The 21,642-nt window shown below is 34.8% G+C and overlaps 10 protein-coding genes across 10 annotated transcripts; 5 read left to right on the top strand and 5 right to left on the bottom strand.

Annotated features, from left to right (window-relative positions):
• Window positions 1–274: 274 nt before the first annotated feature.
• Window positions 275–3,062, bottom strand: NAEGRDRAFT_79932 (uncharacterized protein). Its single transcript, XM_002676462.1, has one exon. The coding sequence runs from the start codon at window positions 2,920–2,922 to the stop codon at window positions 307–309; it is 2,616 nt and encodes an 871-aa protein (XP_002676508.1). The 5' UTR covers window positions 2,923–3,062; the 3' UTR covers window positions 275–306.
• Window positions 3,063–4,173: 1,111 nt separating this feature from the next.
• On the top strand, window positions 4,174–5,850 carry NAEGRDRAFT_68141 (uncharacterized protein; the record flags this gene model as incomplete). The annotated part of the gene is made up of 1 exon (XM_002676551.1): window positions 4,174–5,850. One exon carries the CDS (start codon window positions 4,174–4,176, stop codon window positions 5,848–5,850), a length of 1,677 nt encoding a protein of 558 aa, XP_002676597.1.
• A 222-nt stretch (window positions 5,851–6,072) lies between these two features.
• Window positions 6,073–7,213, top strand: NAEGRDRAFT_79931 (homeodomain-containing protein; the record flags this gene model as incomplete). The annotated part of the gene is made up of 1 exon (XM_002676550.1): window positions 6,073–7,213. One exon carries the CDS (start codon window positions 6,073–6,075, stop codon window positions 7,198–7,200), a length of 1,128 nt encoding a protein of 375 aa, XP_002676596.1. The 3' UTR covers window positions 7,201–7,213.
• Window positions 7,214–7,304: 91 nt separating this feature from the next.
• On the bottom strand, window positions 7,305–8,366 carry NAEGRDRAFT_68139 (uncharacterized protein; the record flags this gene model as incomplete). Its single annotated transcript, XM_002676461.1, has 3 exons — window positions 7,305–7,952; window positions 8,008–8,142; window positions 8,214–8,366. The coding sequence occupies 3 exons, from the start codon at window positions 8,364–8,366 to the stop codon at window positions 7,305–7,307; spliced, it is 936 nt and encodes a 311-aa protein (XP_002676507.1).
• A 1,345-nt stretch (window positions 8,367–9,711) lies between these two features.
• Window positions 9,712–10,491, bottom strand: NAEGRDRAFT_68138 (uncharacterized protein; the record flags this gene model as incomplete). The annotated part of the gene is made up of 1 exon (XM_002676460.1): window positions 9,712–10,491. One exon carries the CDS (start codon window positions 10,489–10,491, stop codon window positions 9,712–9,714), a length of 780 nt encoding a protein of 259 aa, XP_002676506.1.
• Window positions 10,492–10,934: 443 nt separating this feature from the next.
• Window positions 10,935–14,513, top strand: NAEGRDRAFT_79929 (uncharacterized protein; the record flags this gene model as incomplete). The annotated part of the gene is made up of 2 exons (XM_002676549.1): window positions 10,935–13,732; window positions 13,778–14,513. The coding sequence occupies 2 exons, from the start codon at window positions 10,935–10,937 to the stop codon at window positions 14,511–14,513; spliced, it is 3,534 nt and encodes a 1,177-aa protein (XP_002676595.1).
• A 156-nt stretch (window positions 14,514–14,669) lies between these two features.
• Window positions 14,670–16,310, top strand: NAEGRDRAFT_68136 (uncharacterized protein; the record flags this gene model as incomplete). The annotated part of the gene is made up of 1 exon (XM_002676548.1): window positions 14,670–16,310. The coding sequence occupies one exon, from the start codon at window positions 14,670–14,672 to the stop codon at window positions 16,308–16,310; it is 1,641 nt and encodes a 546-aa protein (XP_002676594.1).
• A 668-nt stretch (window positions 16,311–16,978) lies between these two features.
• On the bottom strand, window positions 16,979–18,253 carry NAEGRDRAFT_68135 (uncharacterized protein; the record flags this gene model as incomplete). Its single annotated transcript, XM_002676459.1, has 1 exon — window positions 16,979–18,253. The coding sequence occupies one exon, from the start codon at window positions 18,251–18,253 to the stop codon at window positions 16,979–16,981; it is 1,275 nt and encodes a 424-aa protein (XP_002676505.1).
• Window positions 18,254–18,424: 171 nt separating this feature from the next.
• NAEGRDRAFT_68134 (uncharacterized protein) lies at window positions 18,425–19,861 on the bottom strand (the record flags this gene model as incomplete). Its single annotated transcript, XM_002676458.1, has 1 exon — window positions 18,425–19,861. One exon carries the CDS (start codon window positions 19,859–19,861, stop codon window positions 18,425–18,427), a length of 1,437 nt encoding a protein of 478 aa, XP_002676504.1.
• A 1,144-nt stretch (window positions 19,862–21,005) lies between these two features.
• NAEGRDRAFT_68133 (uncharacterized protein) lies at window positions 21,006–21,353 on the top strand (the record flags this gene model as incomplete). The annotated part of the gene is made up of 1 exon (XM_002676547.1): window positions 21,006–21,353. One exon carries the CDS (start codon window positions 21,006–21,008, stop codon window positions 21,351–21,353), a length of 348 nt encoding a protein of 115 aa, XP_002676593.1.
• Window positions 21,354–21,642: the final 289 nt, after the last annotated feature.

The raw sequence follows: 21,642 nt of genomic DNA, 5'->3' as shown, positions 1-21,642 counted from the left end.
AATAACAATAAATTCTGGGAGTGAATGTTAACTGAAAAGGATTTGGAATATCCGTACAAGATAATAGCTTCAAATCTTCCTCACTGACAAATAGCATTTCAGAAACATAGCCAGGATGGTCATGATATAGAGGGAGTGGACATCCTCTTAATTCATCAGTAAAACCGCCTGGCCTTGAAAGTCTATCGGGTGAATTATTTTGTAAGGTTGATTGAGGCATTTTTTTCTTTAAATCTAATTCTTGGAATAGAACATTTCAATGCAAAGTAATGTTGAAGAAATTGTAGAGCTAATTCACACGAATGTTTATTTACTAACAGTGGAAGCGGCTGGTTTTGGAGCTTCAGGTTGTTCGTTCAAGATTAAATTCAACCAGTCAACCAAGTCATGATAAGCCTTGAGTCTATTGTTTCTATTGGAGAAACCGTGTCCTTCATCAGCAAAGAGCTCTAGCTTGCTGTGTTTGAGTTGTGACTTGCCTGGTTTCTTAGATTCTTGCAAGAGCTTGTTATACCAATTTTCAGCTTCTTCAGCAGGAACTCTTTCGTCATTCTTACCTTGAATGATGAACATTGGTGCAACAACATTGTCAATATAAGTAACTGGTGAGATGCTCTTGAGGAAGTCCTTTTGAGTGTGGTAGTTACCATATTCTTCATATCTTTGCCTTCTTCTGAATTCAGCAGTATTCTTGTAGAAGGTGAGTAAGTTAGTCATACCAACAATAGAAATACCACCCTTAAAATATTGTGGAATTTGAGTCATACACAAGTTAGTGAGATAACCACCATAAGAACCACCACCCAAGAATAACTTGTTTCCGTTAATACCCTTATATCTTTGCAAGAATGTAGCAATAGCAGCAACATCCTTAACAGCGTGCATTCTCTTTTCAACATTGTCAGCATCCAAATACTTTCTGCCATATCCCTTTGAACCTCTAACATTTGGAACAACAACAGCATATCCAGAGAGTGTCAAGAATTGAATCAATGGACTAAAGACTGGTCTGCTTTGACTTTCAGGACCGCCGTGAAGTTTGATAATTGCTGGCCATCCACCTTCTGGTTCATCACCAACTGGGGAATATACAAAGAATGGAATCATCAAACCATCAAAGCTGCTTACACTAATCAATTTTTCAGTGGAGAATTTGTTTTCATAATCCTTGAGAGCACCTGGAAGACGATCATTGAGGAGAGTCCAATACATGGCAATATGTTTGAACTTTTCTTTGGTGACAAGAGTTGAAGTGGTTGGATCATTTTCCTTCTTTTCCTTTTGTTGCTCTTGCAATTTCTTAACTTCCTTTGCCTTCTTATTGAATCTGACATTGTATGGATCGAGATCGAGCATGAAAATGTTAACTGGACGAACAGAATCGGTCATGGTAATAGCCATCAAATTACCATCATGAGTAATGGAAGAACTGTGACCAAATGAACGAGCATCACCGTGAACAATTACACCATTTTCTAATGGTAATGGAACTGGAATAAGAGGTGTCTTGAATCCCTGTGGACCAAGTTTGGCCTTATACAACTTGCTGTAACCATCTTGATTCAATTCAATATAAGTCCACTTGGTACGAGAATTACCCATAACACCAACAATATCATGTTTGAGAGTTTCCATTTCCTTCAAAGCAATAAATTTGGCTGGATTGGATTTGATATCTCCTTCAAAATCTAAAATAGCCAATCTCTTGAAATCAGACTTGTAATCAGTAGAAATTAACATTTTAGTGTGACCACGATTCAAGAAACGAAGAGGAGACCATCTAACCTTTGCCATACCGGGAACAAGTGATTTTGTGAGTGGAGTCAATGTACCGTCAACCAAATCCTTCAAGAATAATTCATTGTGAATGTTGCTATACTTTTGTTCAATGACAAGTTGAGTTTCATCAGAGGATACCAATGTAACACGTGGAATACCAACTTCAGGAGTGTAGAGACGTTCAGCCTTGATGAGAGAGCCATCCTTATTAACGAGTGGCATTGGTCTTCTGTACAAATCAAAGAATTTCTTGTTACGAGAATTGGATTGATAGTAGAGATAGTTCTTTGTAACACGATTGATCAAATGTTTGGCCTTCAAGTCTTCGGTCAACCAAATGTGCTTTCCCTTTGGTGTAATGAGACCAATTTGGAAGTTTTCATTACCACCACGATCATGATAATAGAGAATTGAACCATCGTGGAGATATCTTGGAGCAGAACATCTAGACTTGGTATGAACGAGACGAATTGGCTTACCAGTAATCTTTCCCTTCTTTCTATTGATACCAACCTTGTACAATTGATAAACTCCAGAAGCAGATGAAACAAAGATCATTTCATTCTTGAATGGATGGAAAGCTGGACCACCAAGCATTGAAATACTAAAAATGTTCTTTAAAATGTTCCAACGACGAGGAGAGAGCTTGGCAACTGCGGCAACTTTAGGTGGAAGGGAGGTGAGTTTTTTAGTTGTTGTGGTTGTTGAAGTTGTTGTTGTTGCTTGTGGTGGAGAAGAAGTCTTGGTTGTCTTATTCTTCTTAGAGTACTTGATCTTTTTCTTCTTTGATGAAGGAGAGGACTTGGTCTTCTTTTTCTTGGTGACTGAAGAGGATTTAGTCTTCTTGAAGAATTTCTTATTGGCTGGAGCATAGGATTTGGTCTTTTTCTTGTTTTTCTTGATGGATTTCTTATACTTCTTTTGCAGAGCTGGCAAACCCTTTCCAAGAATAGCACTATCAAGGTGAGCATATAAATTTACAGCACCATCACTTCTCGAGGAGGCAATATCATCATCAGTTACCAATAAATTACCTTCCAAAGCTTCGACTGAATCAACGGAAGCCTCTCCGTTAATCATACAAAAACCAAAGCATAATAATAAAAGTAATCCCAACAAAACGCTAATTTTGTAGGATCTCATCTTCCAAAAATCTTCTTCCGCTATTAAATTATAAAAACCTCACAGTAAGAAGTCAAAACTCTTTCGCGAATCTAAAAAAACTGATGTTCTTGTTGTTGTGATGGACCTGGAGATGATGAGAGGTTGGTCCAAAGTTTCAGTTATTTTTTTTGTGATGATGGTTGATGTGACTTGAGTCACTGCTGTAAGGCAGCAAGCAGTACAACTGTAGTTGCTGACCAGGAATGTTCATAGCAAATATGAGGTATTGAGATTAATATGAAATGTGCTGCTGTTGTAATGTAATAATAGAGAATCAATTTTGTTGTTTGCTGTATGCATTGGAAAAGGTCTTTTTAATGCTAATAATCATTTTTGGTAGATGAAATAAATGAGAAAAAGTATTGTTTCAGGTTAAATGTCATCCCAAGTAAAGAACATTTGCATATGTTGAACATTTCAACAAATCAACCATTAGATTTTTCTAAAATCTATCTATCATTGGATTCAAACAAGTAATAAGGATCAACTTGTTTCATCCCTCACTCAAATTGTCAAACCTTAAAAAAATTTCAAAATGAAAAATTAAGAGTAGTAATAATGGCGCGGATTTTTTAATGTTGATGATAAAAAACAATATTGAAGAAAATGGGTTGATGATGAGGAATAATCGGGAAGTTAATTTTATTAGGAATCTTTAGAGAAGAGAAATTATGTTTAAACAAGAACAGTAAATGGCTCATAAAATTGTTAATATTTTGAAGTGGGTCGGATTCAATTCAATGGATTCTATTGTCCTTGCCTTAGATTCACTTTCTATTAACACAACATTCGGTAATCCTTATGAAATTTACTTCATTGCCCAATTATCAATACATGTCATAACATGCCATATACAAAATCAGAGACAAACACAGCGTACGAATACCAAAATAGTCTCAAACATCAGCAGTTTCAAATCTGCAAAAACAACAACGCAATCCCAACAGGCATAATTATCTTCGTACAAAAAACATTCAATTATATACTGTTAACCCACCCACCATCAGTTGTTGTTGTTTTTTTAACACCATCATCATCAATTGACAGTTATTATTCGAAACCTTCATCAGAGAAGTGTTTAATAATATTCAATATTTTAAATATTTAAAGAAAACAAGTTTCACCTTGTTATCATTGCACAATTGTTCTAATTGACAATACAGGTATCATCAACACTATTTTGGAGTTGTCTATTGTCGTCATTCCCTCACTAGAAACTAGAGAAACAAAATGAAACAACAATCCCTGAGTACAAGCTCGCTCACCCTTTCCACACCAACTTCTCCAACCTCTCCACTATCACCTTCTCGAAAGAAATACTCAACCTCTCCTCTCGCTTCTCCTATTTCACCCTCTTCATCTTCTCCACTAATGCAAACGGCACTCTATAATAATCATGTTCATACCATTCTGAATACACCAACAAATGCTAATCAAACAGTGGAGAGTTTATTGATGAGATTGATAGAAGATGTTGTCATACAATATACTATTAATTTTGAAGCTTGTTTAACGGACGAGTTGGCAATTTTGCCTGCCTTTAGACAATTCTTGATATTTGAACATAATTTGAGTAGTTTGGATTTTATTATTGCCTATGATGATTTTGTCAATGAAAAAGGAAGTAGATATCACAAGGCTTCAGGAATCATCAAGAGATTCCTCGAGGATATGTCATCAGACCAACTTAACCTTACAGATAATGTTAGAAATGATGTGATAAATAGATTTGAAAAGTATGATGAAAATTCAGATATTGATATAGACCTTTTTGATAATTGTAGACGTATTGTACATATGGAATTGAGAAATGACAACTTTTCAAGATTCTTGTCGAGTAGCTTCTTCACAGGTTGTCTCTTTTCACTAGTTTCAAAAGAAATTACCATTCCAATGACAAACAAATCAAATCAATTGAGTCAAGACTATGTACAAGAGTTTATGAAAACTTTGGACAATAATTTGATCTATTTTGGAGAAAGAAGACAATCCAATGCTCAGCAATCGAGTAATAGTCCTGCCAATTCTTCTAGGTCAGGAAATCTGTCAGATTCCGAAGTAGATACTGAATCAACTGCTTCCGACATGTCTACAAAACATAAAAAGGTGGAAATGAAGGAAGCTCTCACCAACTTGTTATTGGAAAAGGATTCAAAGATTATCACTGATCAATACTATAACCTTTTCAAAACTCTTTCGGAGATGGATATTTGGAAGGAAATTTACGATTCAAAGAATGTGACCAGTTATATCAGTAAGGAAAAACTCGTATCCAAGGGCAAGTTAAAGAGTAAATCCAAAGGAGGATTGAGCATTGTTAAGGAAGTTTGCATTGTGGATGATTTACCAGAGGAAATTCTCTATGCATTCATTGATTCGAGATTAACTAAATTCTCAGAACCGAATGTAACTCACACAAAATTCATTGAATTTATTGAGGAGAGTACAACTTTTGATTCCCTGGGAAATCAAATCAAGACCTACCCTATCAGTTGTTCATCCACTGTTGTTAAGACTCCGTGGCCTCTCGATGATAGAGAAATCTATGCTTGTACCAGTGTCAGAAGAGAACCAAATCAAGTGACCAATCAAATGACAAATTATTCAGTTCTCAGAAAATCCTACGAGCCCAGTACACCTGTAAAGAAAGGATGCATCAGAGGATACTTTTTCGGCGCCATTTTCATTGAACAATTGAATGAGAAACAAACCAAAATGACAACAATATCATTTATTGATATTGGAGGTAAAGTACCAAGTGGTGTCTGGAATAAGATTATTAAAATGAGGGGACCACAGGTTTCTCTCAATTTAGAAAAGGCACTAAAGGCAAGACGGCAGATGTCACAAATAGAACGAGAAGTTACATCAGAGCATTCTCTCAAAAAGCTTGATACATTACACTGATCCTTACATGTTACATTTTTAGAAATTTTCTAAAAGAGATCAATCCAAACAAATACTTTTTCAAATGGCATTTCTATTGACGTCAACAATGAACAAGATTTGCATAATAACCACGTTTATCAACAATTCAATTTAAGAACAGACGTTGACTGCATTTTGGTAAATCATCCAAAAAACGTATTTGACACGATTATGTTCAACCTATTTTGACACTAATAAGAAATGCCACAAAACCTCATCCCTTTCAATCAACTGCCAACCCTGTCAACCAACAACGAGGCAATCACAACTCGTTTACCTCCAATTCAAACGTTGACACAATATTGTTGTCCTCCAAAACCTGTACCATTCGTTCCATTGTTTCCACCTTCACATTCGAATAATTCCCAAGCTATTACTCATGTATCGAGAAACATTTCTCCTCCTATTAAAACGTCATTTGTTTTTCATCAAGTCAATCCAACCAATTTGTTTCCTTCCTCAACAACTCCAGTTCCTACCTTTCAACCTTCAAAATATAATGCAATGTATGAGAATCCACCAAATCAAAAGAAAACAACTCAATCATGCATTCCTAATCATTTGACATTTGTAAATATGGACTTGTCAACCAACAAGAAATTAAAACCAACATCTGTTGGTTGTTCTGCTTCTATTGAGAATACTTTTCAAGTTTCAAATGTTGGTTCTTCATCTTGTGATTTTAGAACGCCATTAATTGTAAATAATTCAAGAGTACAAAGCAATTCTATTTCGAATACATCCACTTCTACTGTTCATACTATTCAAGCACCACTGATCGATACTTCTATTAGGAGAAAGAACAAGAAACAAGCCCAAGAATCCTCCTCAAACTCAGCCATTGTTATGGAAAACCCACAAGAAGAAGAAGAAGCCAATCCATTTCGAACAACCTCCAATAGAAACCTCCCTAAACAAGCTGTTTCCATAATGAAAGAATGGTTATTTTCCCACAAAGAAAATCCATATCCAACAGAAGAGGAAAAGATACAAATTCAAAATCAAACTGGTCTAAGTCAAAAACGAATCAACTATTGGTTTATCAATGCTAGAAGAAGGTTGTTACCGAACAGTGAGAATAAGAAGAGACCAACCTCCAATAATTTCCCAGACACAAAACGTCTCAGAAAGAATTCAATTGCCAGTTCCTCATCGAATGCATCAATGTTCTCCAGCTATACAACTGTTTCCTCTTCTGCTTCATCATCAACTGTAGTATCGTCGAGTGAAGAGGATAGTCTATCACAATCAAGTGATGAACGGGTGAAAGTTGTCGATTCTTGGGTTGTTGATTGTCTATTGACACTAAGAGAAGAAAATAAACCTTAATATTATTTATTATAATGTTTATTATGATACTATGATATGGTATATGATTGAGAATAAATTATCTGATAAACTTGCATTTACCAATTATTGTGATAAAATTAATTTCAAAAACAAACAAGGCCAACCAACAAGCTGATCAGCACAACTGCCAAATTCATGACAATTGTGGAGCTTGCAGATTTGATAATATTCTTTGTAACAAACGAACTGTATGAGAATGGAATGCCCATAATTTTGGTTGTGCAATTGGCGCATCGATATTGATTCTTGCTTAACCAATTACGCAAATCAGTAGCTTCAGCTACCATAATATGAATCTTGTTTTCAACAACCATTTGGAAAACATCCACCCAACCAGCATTCTTTCTAGTGATTTTGGCAGCTTGGAAATTGTTAGTGACATAGGTATCATAAATTGTTCCAGTAAATGTGCCAACAGTTACATTAGTATTGTTAATATCCTTATCAGAATTAATAATGACAGTTCCCAAATCCAATCCAGTTCTCAAATATCCATAACCTGATGATCCATACATGCATTGGAAGTGAACCTGAGAAGCTCTAACCAAATCATAATTATTTGAAGCAATAATTACATTACAGTCTCCAAAATTAGCAGCTTGTTTGAGAGTTTCCCAATAAGCTAATTTGGTAGTATTTAATTTGATGAATTGTGGTTGAATATTTCTCTTATACTTGTTATTGACCTGTTCTAAGAGCAAAGTTCCTGCCAATTCGTGAATATTAGCCCACTATTGAATAAATATGGATAAGTATTTCACATTTAAATGTGAATAAAATACTTACTGGATCATTAGTTTCCAACTCATAACACATTGTCATTACATCAGATTTGAAATCAAATGTAGATGGCCATTCTGGAGAGGAAGCACAAGTTGGTACATTGTACGGCACACCATAATCTGCCAAACTTGTTGTCCACTGTGTGGTGACGAAAGGTTTCCAATAATAATTTAAATGATGTGAATTAATAGAATTATGGATGGACATACCTTGGATGTAGTAATATAGGCAGCAGTTGCAGCATCAATCACATCAGCAAAGTTTTGTGTAATGTAAATTTGTGTTCTGTTCACATTACTTGGTGGATCGACAATGATGGTTTCTTGTCTCGAGTTGTTGACACCCATCAACAAAAAGGCCATTACTGTCAAGAGCATTAGTACAGTTATCTTCATAGTAGTATCCGAGAGAGTGATGAAATATGTTTCGAATGGATTTGTTTTTTTCTGTTGGTATGAAAATTAAGTGTTTCAACCTCTTCTATTATCCTTTCATGCTGGTTGTAAATTTGGCAACCTGTCCATACCTGTCTCGTCAATTTACCCACAGACCACAATACAAAAGTTAACAACCTTTCTTTTAAGGTCCCCATCACAAAGATATTGACGAATTTCACAAGTAATTAGTGAACTAATACCCGCGGCGGGGTAAGGTGTTACCACTTTTAAAATTGAGTACTAAGCACAATTAATATTTACCACTTTCGAATAGATAGCATGTTGACGAGAATTACAATTAAAGAAACATACCATTCTTGTAAATTGAAATTTCATCTATTGAACATAACAAGCTATTTTCCCAAATTATTAAATTACAAACTCTTCTCCCTCCAATAATAATCATTTCTAATAAAACAAATATATCATCTATTGAAGAGAGAATATGAATAGGCATCCTTTCGATGATCCGGAGCATCACTCTCCTCCTTCCTCTTCTTCTAATGATTCTTCAGAACCTCAACAACAACATCCTTTCAAACCCTTCAGTGGAGTAGGAAGAACCATCAAGGGAGAAATTTGTCAACCTTCGGATGATCAACCAGTTGAGAGAAAACATCACGACAAGGATCAAATCTCCTTGTTTAATACCCAACCGGTTGAATCAACTCGGTCTACTAGCTTTAATGTAAAATATTAATTTGATGATGATGGCGATCATTATGAATGTTTGTGTTTTGATTGTTAATTATTAGTAAATTAATGATCATGTGATGGAAAGAAAATAAATAAGCTTTTTGATTCATTATTTGTTTACACTCTTTCTGAGTTGCTTAATCATGTTAATCCAATACTTAATCATAATTTTTGGATTGAGACTGAAGATGAGCAAATAACTTGCCCAATGATATCGAATGGCTTTTTAATTAAAAATTACTACCATAATTTTTATTTCAAAATTGTAGATTAAAATGCCTTCAAATATATTCCCACTTTGCCTCTCTTAAATCTTCATACTTACCTTGAAGGACTTTCCAATGATCAAGAAGGTTGGAAAGTTATGCAGTCGACGCTTTTCCTTGCACTCTGAAAAGCTGTCCTGTATATGGTCAATTGCCATTGGCTATTGCCCTCCTTCAAAATTTTTGATACGTGAGGAAGTACCTAGTGTGTTTCCTCGCTCTAATAACAACAGAAATTCAAATATTAGATGATTCACATGGTTGATTGTTTCAATTCAGTAAGATATTCCATTCCTTGCAAACAAATATTAAAATTCACCAATATCAAGATATGTCAATTTTTTCATTTCACTGATATATTTGGTGCCTTCTTCACCTATGCTATTGTTACTAATGTCAAGTCGTGTTAATTGTTTCATTCTACTAATGATTTCGGCTCCTTCATCATCAATAAAGTTGTTACTAATATCTAGATGAATTATTTGTTTCATCCCACTAATGTAGTTTAAACCTTCTTCACTAATATTACTGTCTGCAATATTAAGAAAATTTAATTGATTCAATTCACTAATATATTTGACTCCTTCATCGTCAAGACCATTACGACCAGTATTAAGTGAGATTAATTGTTTCATTCTACTTATATGATTGGCTCCTCGATTACCAATGTTACAACTATAAATATTTAGGTCAGTTAATTGTTTCATTTCACTAATATATTCGGCTCCTTGTTCACCAATAGAATTGAGTCCAATATTGAGTGTGATTAATTGGTTGAGCTTACTGATATATTTGGCTCCCAGTTCACCAACATTATTAGTATTAACATTGAGATAGGTTAATTGTGTCATTTCACCAATAAACTTGGCTCCTTCCTTAGAAATATTGTTGTGATAAACATCAAGACTGGTTAATTGTTTCATTTCAATGAAACATTTGGCGTTCTGATCACCAATATTATTTTCACCAATTTTTAGTTTGGTTAATTGTTTCATAGTACCAAATATTCCACTATCAAATGTAAACTTTTGATATCTACTACATGTCCATTCTAGAGTTACAATATTTGGTAGAAATCTACCCTTCATTTTACTATGGTTACATGTTAGTGACAATTTACTCCTTTCCATAATTATATTCAGCCACTGTTTCGAAACTAGTGCACATTTCATCACTACAAATATAAAATCATCATGAAAAGATAGAATTTCACCAATTACATCGTCAGAGAAGGGTGAATTTCCTTTCGTATTATTAATAACAAGAGAAACTTTGCCTATTTCCATTCTCTCTTCATCATCATTAATTTGTTTGTTAGTATTTTCGTCCATTTTTTTAAATTTGCATCATCACATTTCCACGCTATCATACGTTCGATAATAAAACCTCTACAATCCAACAAAAACAATCCCAAGTCTCCTACAACAACATCTTCTCCAATGAAAAATAATGAAATGTTTTTTTAACGTTAACTTTTTCAAAGAAATTTTAAATTAAAAATGTTTGATTCTTCTTTTCAAAAAATTGAAAAATGAGTCAACATGAAGTTTCCTCATCTTCTCTGAAGAGGGATTTAAATAATGTTCTCTCATCACAAAGTACAGAGCACGATCATGGTCATCATCAAATGGATGAGGCTCTGATTGATCAATTTCATGCTAATCTTTCACTCCGAGATCAATTAGAAAATACCAAAAATCTTCTCATCAATGCTTCATCATCAGAAGATAAGACTTGTCAAGTTGTGGGACGTATGCAAAATTATGTAGTGGTAATTAAAATTCAAGATAAATTATTCTATACTACCAGAGGAACATTGATGGGAGAGGCTACTTTTGGAAAGATTCCTGTTGATACCAAAATTTCAAATCGTGACCGACTGACCGATGAAGATTCAACTATAAGACAGGAACTTACCAAAGAGATGGGACTAGTCACAATGTGTGATGCTGACAGCTTTTTATATGTAAAGGCAGGAGACAATTTATTTCAATCCATGAAAGATCAATTGAAATTATATGATGGCACTGAAGAGAGTGTTAACACTCAATTTATAGATAGAAATCCAATAGGTTTTGAGTTTGTTTTGGAACATTTGAGAATGGCAGGGAAGGTGAAATGTCTTGGTATTGAAAAGTTTAATTTAAACTTGTTGAAATGTATTATGGAGGAGTCAAAATTTTTCAAAACTGAAAAACTTTCACATCATATTCAATTACTAATGAGGACCTATCACAATTCTGAAGTTTTGGAATGTGAAAATAATGCTACAATGAAATCACAGCCACCCATTCTATCTATTGAAAAGGATATGCAACTGATTGAAGAAGAATCGAGACAGAAGGAGCAAATTATCAAACAATTGAGTTCTGAAATTTCCAAAAAATACCAGGACTTTTTGCTTGATAACAATAGGAAAGACGAGTTTTTTGAGAGTGCAGATTTGGTAGTCAAGTTGAACGTATCAGGTCAAAAGTTTATCATTCCATTCAGAGTTTTGGCTCAACATGACGACTTTATTGTGACCAAATATATTCAATCTCCAAATTTTCGAGTTGGTCTCGATGGGTACTTATTTATTGACAGAAATCCAGAATTATTTTCTTTAATTTATAGCTATTTGATTTGTAATAGAAAGTTTAATCATTTTCCTGCTACCATGTCAGATGCAAAGAGACTTCAATTCAAGAAGGAGGCAGAATTTTATGGTTTGAACACGCTTCTAGATGAATACTTGGATGGATTGAGATATCCAATCGAATTGCTCTCCAGCGAAAATATTCAAATGAAGGAAAGGGATGATTGGCTAAGAAAGTTCTATGTTAAACATAGAGATTCCCCATTACTAGATGACATGTACTTGACTCTATCACCTGTTTTCGAAAAGTTGGATGAGATTCACTCTGGAGAGAAATTCAAGATTGACTATGTGAAATGTCCCAAGATTTTGGATTTGTCAAACAAGTTGAAATATTCAAGACATGTTGAAAAACCAAAACTAGTGAATAGTTTGGAAACTTTCAAGAAGAATTGGTACAACTTTACTCATGGTCTTCTCGAAGGTTTAGATTGGAATGGAATTTTTGCTGCTGGTGGAGGTGTCTTGGGCTGTCTTTTCAAAGGAGATGAAAACGATACTGAAAGGACGACTATCATGACTGAATATATGCCAGCCGCTTCCTCGACTGAGCATTATAGCACAACATCTATTTTGGAGAGGAAGACCTTATCGTTCGATTTGGATGAAAGTGATTTCAAATATTGGAAAACAAGTACCAACAAAGCAAACACAGTTGTACAAAGTCAATACCATCAATTTTCGTCCATTTCAAATGGGTGTGGAGTTTTAGGATCTCATTTGCAGAGATTTAGCGGTCTTGAATGGATAAGGAAAAAAATTGCTGATGCAAACGAGAAACGAAAACACAATATTAGTGGAAAGAAAGCTAATCAAACTTCGAAACAATCAAATATTTCTCCACCAGAACCAATAGAAAGTATAGATAAGAGTCAAGCAAAGTATATTCCAGATCCTGATATTCCTTCCAGTTTTCAAAAATCAGACATTGACTTGTTTCTGTATGCAGTCGACGAGGAAGAAGCAAAGGAAAAAATCGAGCACATCTACAACACTATTAAGGGAAATTTGAAAAAGAGACTTGTTCGTGATTTGGGTCCAGGCAGTGACAGTAATTATCTTTATTTTACAAGCAGTTCTGAAAAAAAATCAACAGAAGTACATGAGGTGGTGGATGACGATGTAATTATAATGAGAACCAAGCATGCAGTTACTTTCTACGGTTACAAAACTAGACCAATACAAGTAGTATTGAGAATTTACAAGTCCCCTGCTGAAGTGTTGCTCTCTTTTGATATTGATTCTGCTTCTGTTGGTTTTGATGGAAACACTGTTTGGTCAACTGATAGATGTAGAAGATCCTTGGCTCATGGTGTCAACTTGGTGGATATCGATAGACAATCTACTACCTATGAATACAGACTCTATAAGTATGCCAAACGTGGATTTGCTGTTTCTGTGCCTGGATATCACCATAGCAAAGTTAAGAACGAATTGTTGCACTATCCAAGAGTTCATACATTTGCAAAAATTCAAAAACATGTCCATGGACTTGCTCGATTACTAATGTTTGAATTTGCATGTACCTCTAAAAATCCAAAGCACATTCTTGCTAGCCATGATTCTCCAGAAGGAGTAAATGCTCATCTTGCAGAAGAAAAATGGGCAAAAGATTTAGTATTTGATGAGGATACTAGACCTTCTGATTATTTCAATATTGCACTTATCAAAACAAACAGATATCCTCCAAAGTAAGTTTTATTGTTAACAGAAAAATTGGTTAACACTTGTAATAGGAAAATATATGATAGTATTCAGAAAGCTAGAACAGTGTATAATGGGTTATTGACCTATTCCTATGAAAAGAGACACTTCTTTATTTGCACATTTAACGATATTAAAACTAATTTCCATTATGAAAAAGAGCCTCCTTGCATTCATGTTCCAAGCTATATTGAATTTATTACAGTAGAACCCGGATCACAAACTCCAATTGGGAGTTTCCATCCTGTACACGATAATTTCTATCAAATTGCCTACTCTAAACCAAACCTAGATCAAATAATTTACAAAAGCAATATTTCAATCGTTTGGATGAAATCAACCTTTGAGGATAGATCATCTGAGGGTTCCTCTCATGATAGTTACTCTAAAAAGGATGATACCGTTACAAAGTACATACTCATCAATGATTATCAATCATGGGGAAGAGCAAAAAGAAGAGACCCTGTTTGGTTCGAAACCTATTCTCCATCTGTTAGTGCAGCCATTGAACATGCCTTTAGAATTTTCCTCTGTTTCAAGACTAATTGTGCTGAATATCACGTCAATGATCATGAAATTATTGACTTTTACACTTGGTCTGTGAAATATGGACCTTATCATCCAACCTATCCGAATCAATCAAGTTTACTCTATAGAGACACACCTTATTGCCTTGAGGAGGAATCGAGTACAAATTCTGATACAAGTTCAAATGAGGATGGTAACGATAAAAAACCTTCTCGCCTCTCCATTCATTCCTACTATTAGTTGACATGACAAAATATTAATACAACTTTAATTTATTATAATAGTAATGTACAATACTAATATTTACAAGATTCTTGTGGTATGGTTAGGTTTACGAACCATTGAACTACTCTCCTTGTAAATAATGGCGGGAAAGAAATGAACTTAACAAAAATAATGCCTCAAATCATTGTTCATAATCATGAGAGTGGTTCTTCTCTCGGCTACAGCTTGATCAGGTTATTTGGTCAGTGTCCATCATCAAAGGGTGATGTCGGTGAGGTTTTATTTGTGAGTTGTGTCTCTGCCATGACCGGAAAGAGAACACAATATCAATTCCCTATCTATGAAACTTTTTTCAAGGCTCTCGTCTTGTTGGAGGAAGGAGAGAATAATATTCACCTCTCGAGTCAATCGGGAAAGGACTCTGATTTGCACTTTAAGGTTAATTATGATCCGAATATGATCAATGTAGCTGGTTCAGGAAGTGGTTCAAAGGTTAAGGGAATTTGGTTTGTTTGCAAGGATCATGATGGTTCTTTCAGAAATATGCCACACGAAAAGAATGATTCAAGTGAGGCTATTAAGAGAATGCAAGTAGCCTTGTTGATGATGCAAACATTCTGTGCTGAGAAGGTTCAGGACGGTAGAAGAACATTCCCATTAGAAGTTGATCCTCACCACAAGAATATGCCACTCATTGATGTTGTTTACTCTGAAAAGTATACGAGAGAGGAATTTGCCAGTTTGAGTAATGATTGGATGAATGATGGTGGTAATGCTGCATATAGCCATATTCATAATCAATTGGTCAATAGCTCAAAACACACTCCACAAACTGTTTATTATTGTATAACTAGTGGACATTATTATGATCCTGTATTGAATAAGACTAAATTGGGAGCCGCCTTGGGTGGGGGATATTTGGCAATGTGGGCTGATGTCAATATGTACTCATATCCTAATTCTGTTGATAAGATCCAAGCTTCCTTTATGAATGACACTTCTGTCGATAAGTCACATTTGAGAGATGACAGTGCTGGTCGTGGAACTTATTATGCCAACTGTGCTACTGGTATTGGTGCTTCAATGCACGAATTGGGTCATTGTTTTGGTTGTGATCACACTTCAACTGGTATAATGGCAAGAGGATTTGACAATTTCAATCTCTTCTTTTGTGTTAAGGAACCAGGAAATTCTCAAGTATTTTGTCCATCCACTACTGAAAAGGGAGCAATGTGGCACGATGATAGTATCAAGATTATTCTTAATCATCACTTGTATCAAAAAGAATGTGTTGTGAATGTCAATGGTCCACCACAATCAAAACCAACTACTCAACCTGTTGCTCCAGTTGATTCATCTAATCTGTCCATTCTTGCAGCTGCTTATGGACCTGTGGATGTAACTGAGGACTCAAAAGATTTAAGTGGTGGAAATAATTTTAATATTGGAGCCAATAACCATAACTTTGAAGATAGTTTACCTGGTTGGCCAAAGTCCTTCTCAATGGTTTTGAAGAGTGAAAGTGATTATTATCTTGTTACATGTCAAGAGGGTCAACATGTTAATGTGTCATCAAAGAAGCACCTTGGCTATGTCCACTCCCCAGAAAAGATTATTTGCTTTACTTATGGAACTCAAGATTTGACTCAAAGAGCTAGACAATTGGCCAACACTGGTTCTATTCATGTCACCAATTCTAATTTTGGAGATACTTGGCCAAATGTTCTCAAGAGTTTCATGCTTGTCTACAAGACTGAAGGTGGTGATATTCAGACAGTCACTGGCTTGGAAAATGAAACAGCCTATTTTTAATGTATAATATAAAATTTAATTTTTCAAATCCACCCCAGATTAAATTCAAAGTTCTAAAAGAATTATTCTAGTCATCTAGTAATCTTGCATAAATGCCTTACTATAACATTACCTTAACAGTAGGTCTGATCAATGGTTACTAGAATAATTCCGATAGTTTTAACATTCTTGACAATATTGTCAAGAATTCTAATAGTAAAACGTTAAATATTGTGGTTTTTAAAAAGGAAAAGATAATTATCATTTTTCATTGAGAGGCAATAGTTGACTTTGAATTTTCAAATTAGTAGGTCTATTGGTGCAATGGATCCTTACTTTCATCATTTAACAATTTGAGTTCGTACTTTTGTAACATCATTGTTGCTTCCAAGAGAGCAAAGTTCTTTCCTAAACATTGTCTATTACCGAGACTGAATGCACTAAATGTGAAATTGTGCTGGAAATTGTCTTTGGTACTTGTGATTTGGCTAGCCAAATGTCCTTGTGGAGGAGTAGAAGTGCTCTCAGAGGAGATATTTCATCGGCTGGTTCGGAGCACCTATTCTTTCTATTTGATTACTACTCAGAGCAATACATTACAATATAATATTATTTAAGAGTGTAAGATAATATCACACTTTTTTGATTAATATTTTATTTTTAAAAAATAATTATGATTTTTAAATTAATTAATTGGTGGGAAAGATGCTACTATCATGGAAAGCCAGCGAATAGACAATGTAGGAAACTAGTATTGGCATTAGGATGAATCGGAGCAGAATATTAGCAAATGAATGATGAGGAATGAAAGAACTAGTAGCCATATTCACAACAACCCGATTAGAAGTTGAAGCCTTTGGAGTATTTGTTGAATTATTATTGGATGAGCCTCCATTATCAATAATTGTACCATTATTATTATTAGTGCTATTGTTATTACTATCGGGAGTTGTACCATTATTAATTATTGTTCCATTGTTATTATTGGTTGAATTATTTGTAGAATTTGAATTGATTGTTCCATTGTTATTATTGATAGTACCATTGTTGTTATTATTCGGAGTGGTTCCATTATTATTATTAATTATTGTACCATTATTATTGGTTGAATTGGAATTAATTGTTCCATTATTATTATTAATTATTGTTCCATTAGATGAGGATGATGAATTATTTACGTACGATGGTGATGATGAATAATCATGAGTAGTAGTCAAATTGTAAATCAACACTTCTGCATAATTATTTGAATCTCCACACAATGATCCTTCCACAGTACAATTTGATTGAGCATAACAACCTGCCTTAAAGTATGAATTCTTAAATACCAATGGATGAGTATAAATTGGAGTGGACATGTCATTATAGTAGAAATTGGTAGTACCATTGAGTGCTTCAATTTTGAGTCTAAAGATTGTACCTAATTGATAGGTTTTGGTAATGACCTTAGCAGTTGCCTTATTGGCAGCATTAATGTAAAGAGTTGTGCCAGATAATGTGATGGTAAAGATGAATTCATTATCATCGTGGATTTGACCTGCTATGACTCTGTCTCTTGTGATTGGCAAGTGAGTGATGGCTTGGTCAATAATCATGGTATGGACACCAACTGTGTTATTCCATGAAATCTTGACTTTGGCTGGATTGATTGGGTCCATTTCTCTAAGTTCTGATCTTGGATATTTTGAACCAACAGTTGTAACACTTTCATTGAAAATGACTGAACGAAAACGAATAGAATTATTATTTGGTCCAACAACAAAGTATGGATCAATGGAATAGGTTGCTAATGTTGGTTGATAAATGTCGGTAGGGTCTTTAACATCACCAATTGGAAGGGTCAGATACCAATTCTCGATATCAACAACTTGGGATGGATACAAACATGTAATCACAGATACACTGCATGCAAGGAGTAACACAACAGCTGTGAACGAAACAACAACAACAAGCGACTTCGACATGTTTTTTTTGAATGAAGGTTTAATGTTGTTGGTTGTCAACTTTTTATTGTTGCCTCTTCTTTCCATTATTGTTGATTATGATTGGAGCTTATTAACACACTATAACTTTCTAACATTCTTACTTGTCACTAATCAGTAATTTACTTTCCAAATATCTATCATTGGAAAAATCTACTTTTTCTTATTATTATTCATCTTTTGCTTAATGCTGTCGATTTTCATTTTCTTTTGGAATGCAAGTGATTGTTTGAACCTAGTGTGAGTATCTAACATTACAATTTGAGCCTCATTCTCCAGAACATCAAATAATGAATCTGACAAGAGGATAGTGTTAGCACCAATTGAACCCAGTTCCATATCAGTTGGAGAAGTTAAATTTTGGAAACTATTGCTTGCTGTTTGAATTTCAAGCAGAATATCATCAGCAATCTTCTTATTCACATTGACAGGCATGATACCATTAATGTTCAAGAATTGGTCAAAGACATTCTGGGCCAAATCTCTCTTTTGCTTTTCAACCAATTCCAAATCCTTCTCATTGTAGCCTGATGGCTTTTTGCTTGGATCCTTGGAATAAGAATTTGATGTTGATGTTGAAACACTTGTCTTGGTTGTGTTTCCAGAATTTGTTGAGACTTCATCAGAACTAGAATCATAGAGGAATACTTGAATGTCAAAACTCTTTTCACACAAACTCTTGTATTCAGCAATTCTTTCCAAGAGGAGGAAATTCTCCATACTGAACTCTTGCTCACAATGCTTTTTGAAAAGCTCTTTAAGTTTTGGATCTGCCATTGTATCATTCAAAACAATTGCTTTGGCTCTTTCCAATTTGGCACGTTCTTGCTTTTCTCTACTGAAGGAGGCCACCAGTGAAATGACCACAACAGGTAAAACTAATGCCATCAAACAACATATGAGAATCAAACAAGCCAATGTTCTATCATTGGTCTGAGCATCCTTTTTCAATTCTTCAGTACGAATATAATCTGTATATCCCTTTAAATCAGAATCATAATCCTCCTTTTCAGATGCATATTCAGAACCATCTAAAATTTCCAATGCATCATCCTTTTCACCTGCCTTTACTAAACTAATGGCCTCTTCCTCCATTACAACAGATTCATCCCTTGTAATATTGTTGGCCTCATTGGTTTCACTTTGAATTTGACCAACTGCACTTGCAGGAACCAAATTAATGATTTCATTCATCAGAGCCATATATTTTGGATGATATTCATCATATCTGTCGAGGAAGAATTTGGTAATATTCTCATTGGAGGAAGAAGCAGCCATCCTCGAACTACAAGAAAGAATTTCAGAATATAATAGAGCATCACCTCTCTTGGTGATGGATTCCAAGTTTTGGTTGACTTTTCCAATATAAATATCAATTAAGAGAGCCAGCAGTACACAGAATGCAATAATATTGAGAAGGAGAACAACTACAACCAGACATTTGGTATTGGACATGGAGACGGAGCCACAACATGTATTCACTTCGATACCTCCACTTCCATCTCGAGAAGCAGTCGAACGCTTTCGAATAGGTTGTTGGGTTGTAGATGTTGTTGTTGGATTCGAGGTTATGGTAACACTGGTTGACATGTTTTTTATCGTGGATTGAAGAAAGAGGGATGGTTCGAAAGAGATTGTTATCCTTTCTCAATACTGATGGGGGTTGACTTTTTTTTTTGTTTCTTGAATATTCTAAAGTAGTGGTGAAAGGGTTATTAGATTGGACGAATTGAGCGCTCAGTTAATTTCTGCACGCGGTATTGATACTTGCCTAGTTTGTCCTTGATACATACAAAGCAGGTTCTTGGGTATGACTTGACTATTTGGAAGCCAATCTAATTTTCCTTATTGGAAATGCATAGAAACAATTTAAATTTATGTTACTGCAGCAAAGATGGCAACGATATTGAAAACGACCAATAGAGACAAATTGGTAACAAAACTCAACTTTCTGTTATCTTGAATCTGTGGCTGCACTAATTGAGCTTGCAGCTGTATCCTATTTTGAAATATTTGTAGATGAATGCTGACACTATCCAGTTGTAAATTGGAGAAAATCATTGCTAAAGGGGTGAGTTGTTCAACAAGCGTTGTCGTAAGATATTGGGTGCTCTGACTTGTTTTAGAAGGTTCATGTAGAATTGTAGTGTGGATGCAATTTCTTTATCTCCTTCAGTAACACGTTGCATTCATGAATCTCTGAGTTTCTTCAATTTGACACAGCTCAACAACCTGCCAATAGACTTGTTTTAGCATTAAAGAGTCGGTGCTCGGAATGCTGTATGCGAACGTACATGTACCGAGGAAGAATGAAGCAAGTATTTAAATATGTTTCAGTCCTTAGATGAAGATTGTTGATGATTGAAAAAGAGTACATGTATTGATTGTATACATACTTCAGATTTCCTACTCTTTTTACAATCATTTCTCTTTGACCTAAGGCCTTTCAAAACTCCGGATAGTAGTCAAGACTTTTTAGCTGTTTAGCTCCACGGTTGAACATGTTTTGAATCAGGTTCATCAGTCATCACCACAATGCTGAATATAATACACTGTACTAAGATTTGCTGTTGGGCATGTTCATCTGGTCCATATTAAGGCACGCTTAATAATTCTGATATCAACACGAATGTGGCGATTAAAGAATCACAAAGGTTATTGTGGAAGAATAGCAGTTATTGGTTGTTGTTGAAGAGGTTTTAAAATCAAAACACAAAAAAAACAAATCAAAACAATGAGTCATAGCGTTGAAATTCAAATTATGGAGAATCCATCATTATCTTCAGATTCAGCAGCATCCGAAGTTGATGCTCCAATGTTGAGCCCAATCTCTAAGAAGAGTTATTCGCAGAGAAAGCTCGAATTTCAGGCTGCCTTACATGAAATGACAGTGAATAAGATGGATAATTTAAGAACTGTGAATAACAAATCGACTAGACAATTAACTGACCAATTGACTTGTGTGCAGAGAGTGGTGAATAATTTACCACAGGATGATTTGGCTCTCGAAGGTGAAAAGAAGAGAAAGAAACTCACATCATCACGTTCTGTCCAGTCCATGAGAAGTTACTTTAAACCTTAACATGAAACCTTCTCTTAATCATTGCATCCTCTGATGATAATGACCAATTCCTCCTTTCCTCCCAACCGATCAATTTTCCTTACCACAAACCAATCAATAAGCACAAATCCTTTTTGTGAGTGGATCTTGCGCTTATTGGAACCAATAAATAATACCAACTATTCCTTAATTGGCCTGTGATTTATTATCCTTAATGTTGTTGTGGTGATGCTTACTTATTTGGAAGACCAGTCATGTGGAAGTTTCAATATTGAATTCAAAGTTGCAAAAATCAGTAAACGACAATTTA

Source organism: Naegleria gruberi (assembly GCF_000004985.1).
Source record: "Naegleria gruberi genomic scaffold NAEGRscaffold_27, whole genome shotgun sequence".
In the NCBI taxonomy this organism is placed as follows: Eukaryota; Heterolobosea; class Eutetramitea; order Acrasida; family Naegleriidae; genus Naegleria; species Naegleria gruberi.
This window is presented reverse-complemented; position numbering and strand designations above follow the sequence as displayed.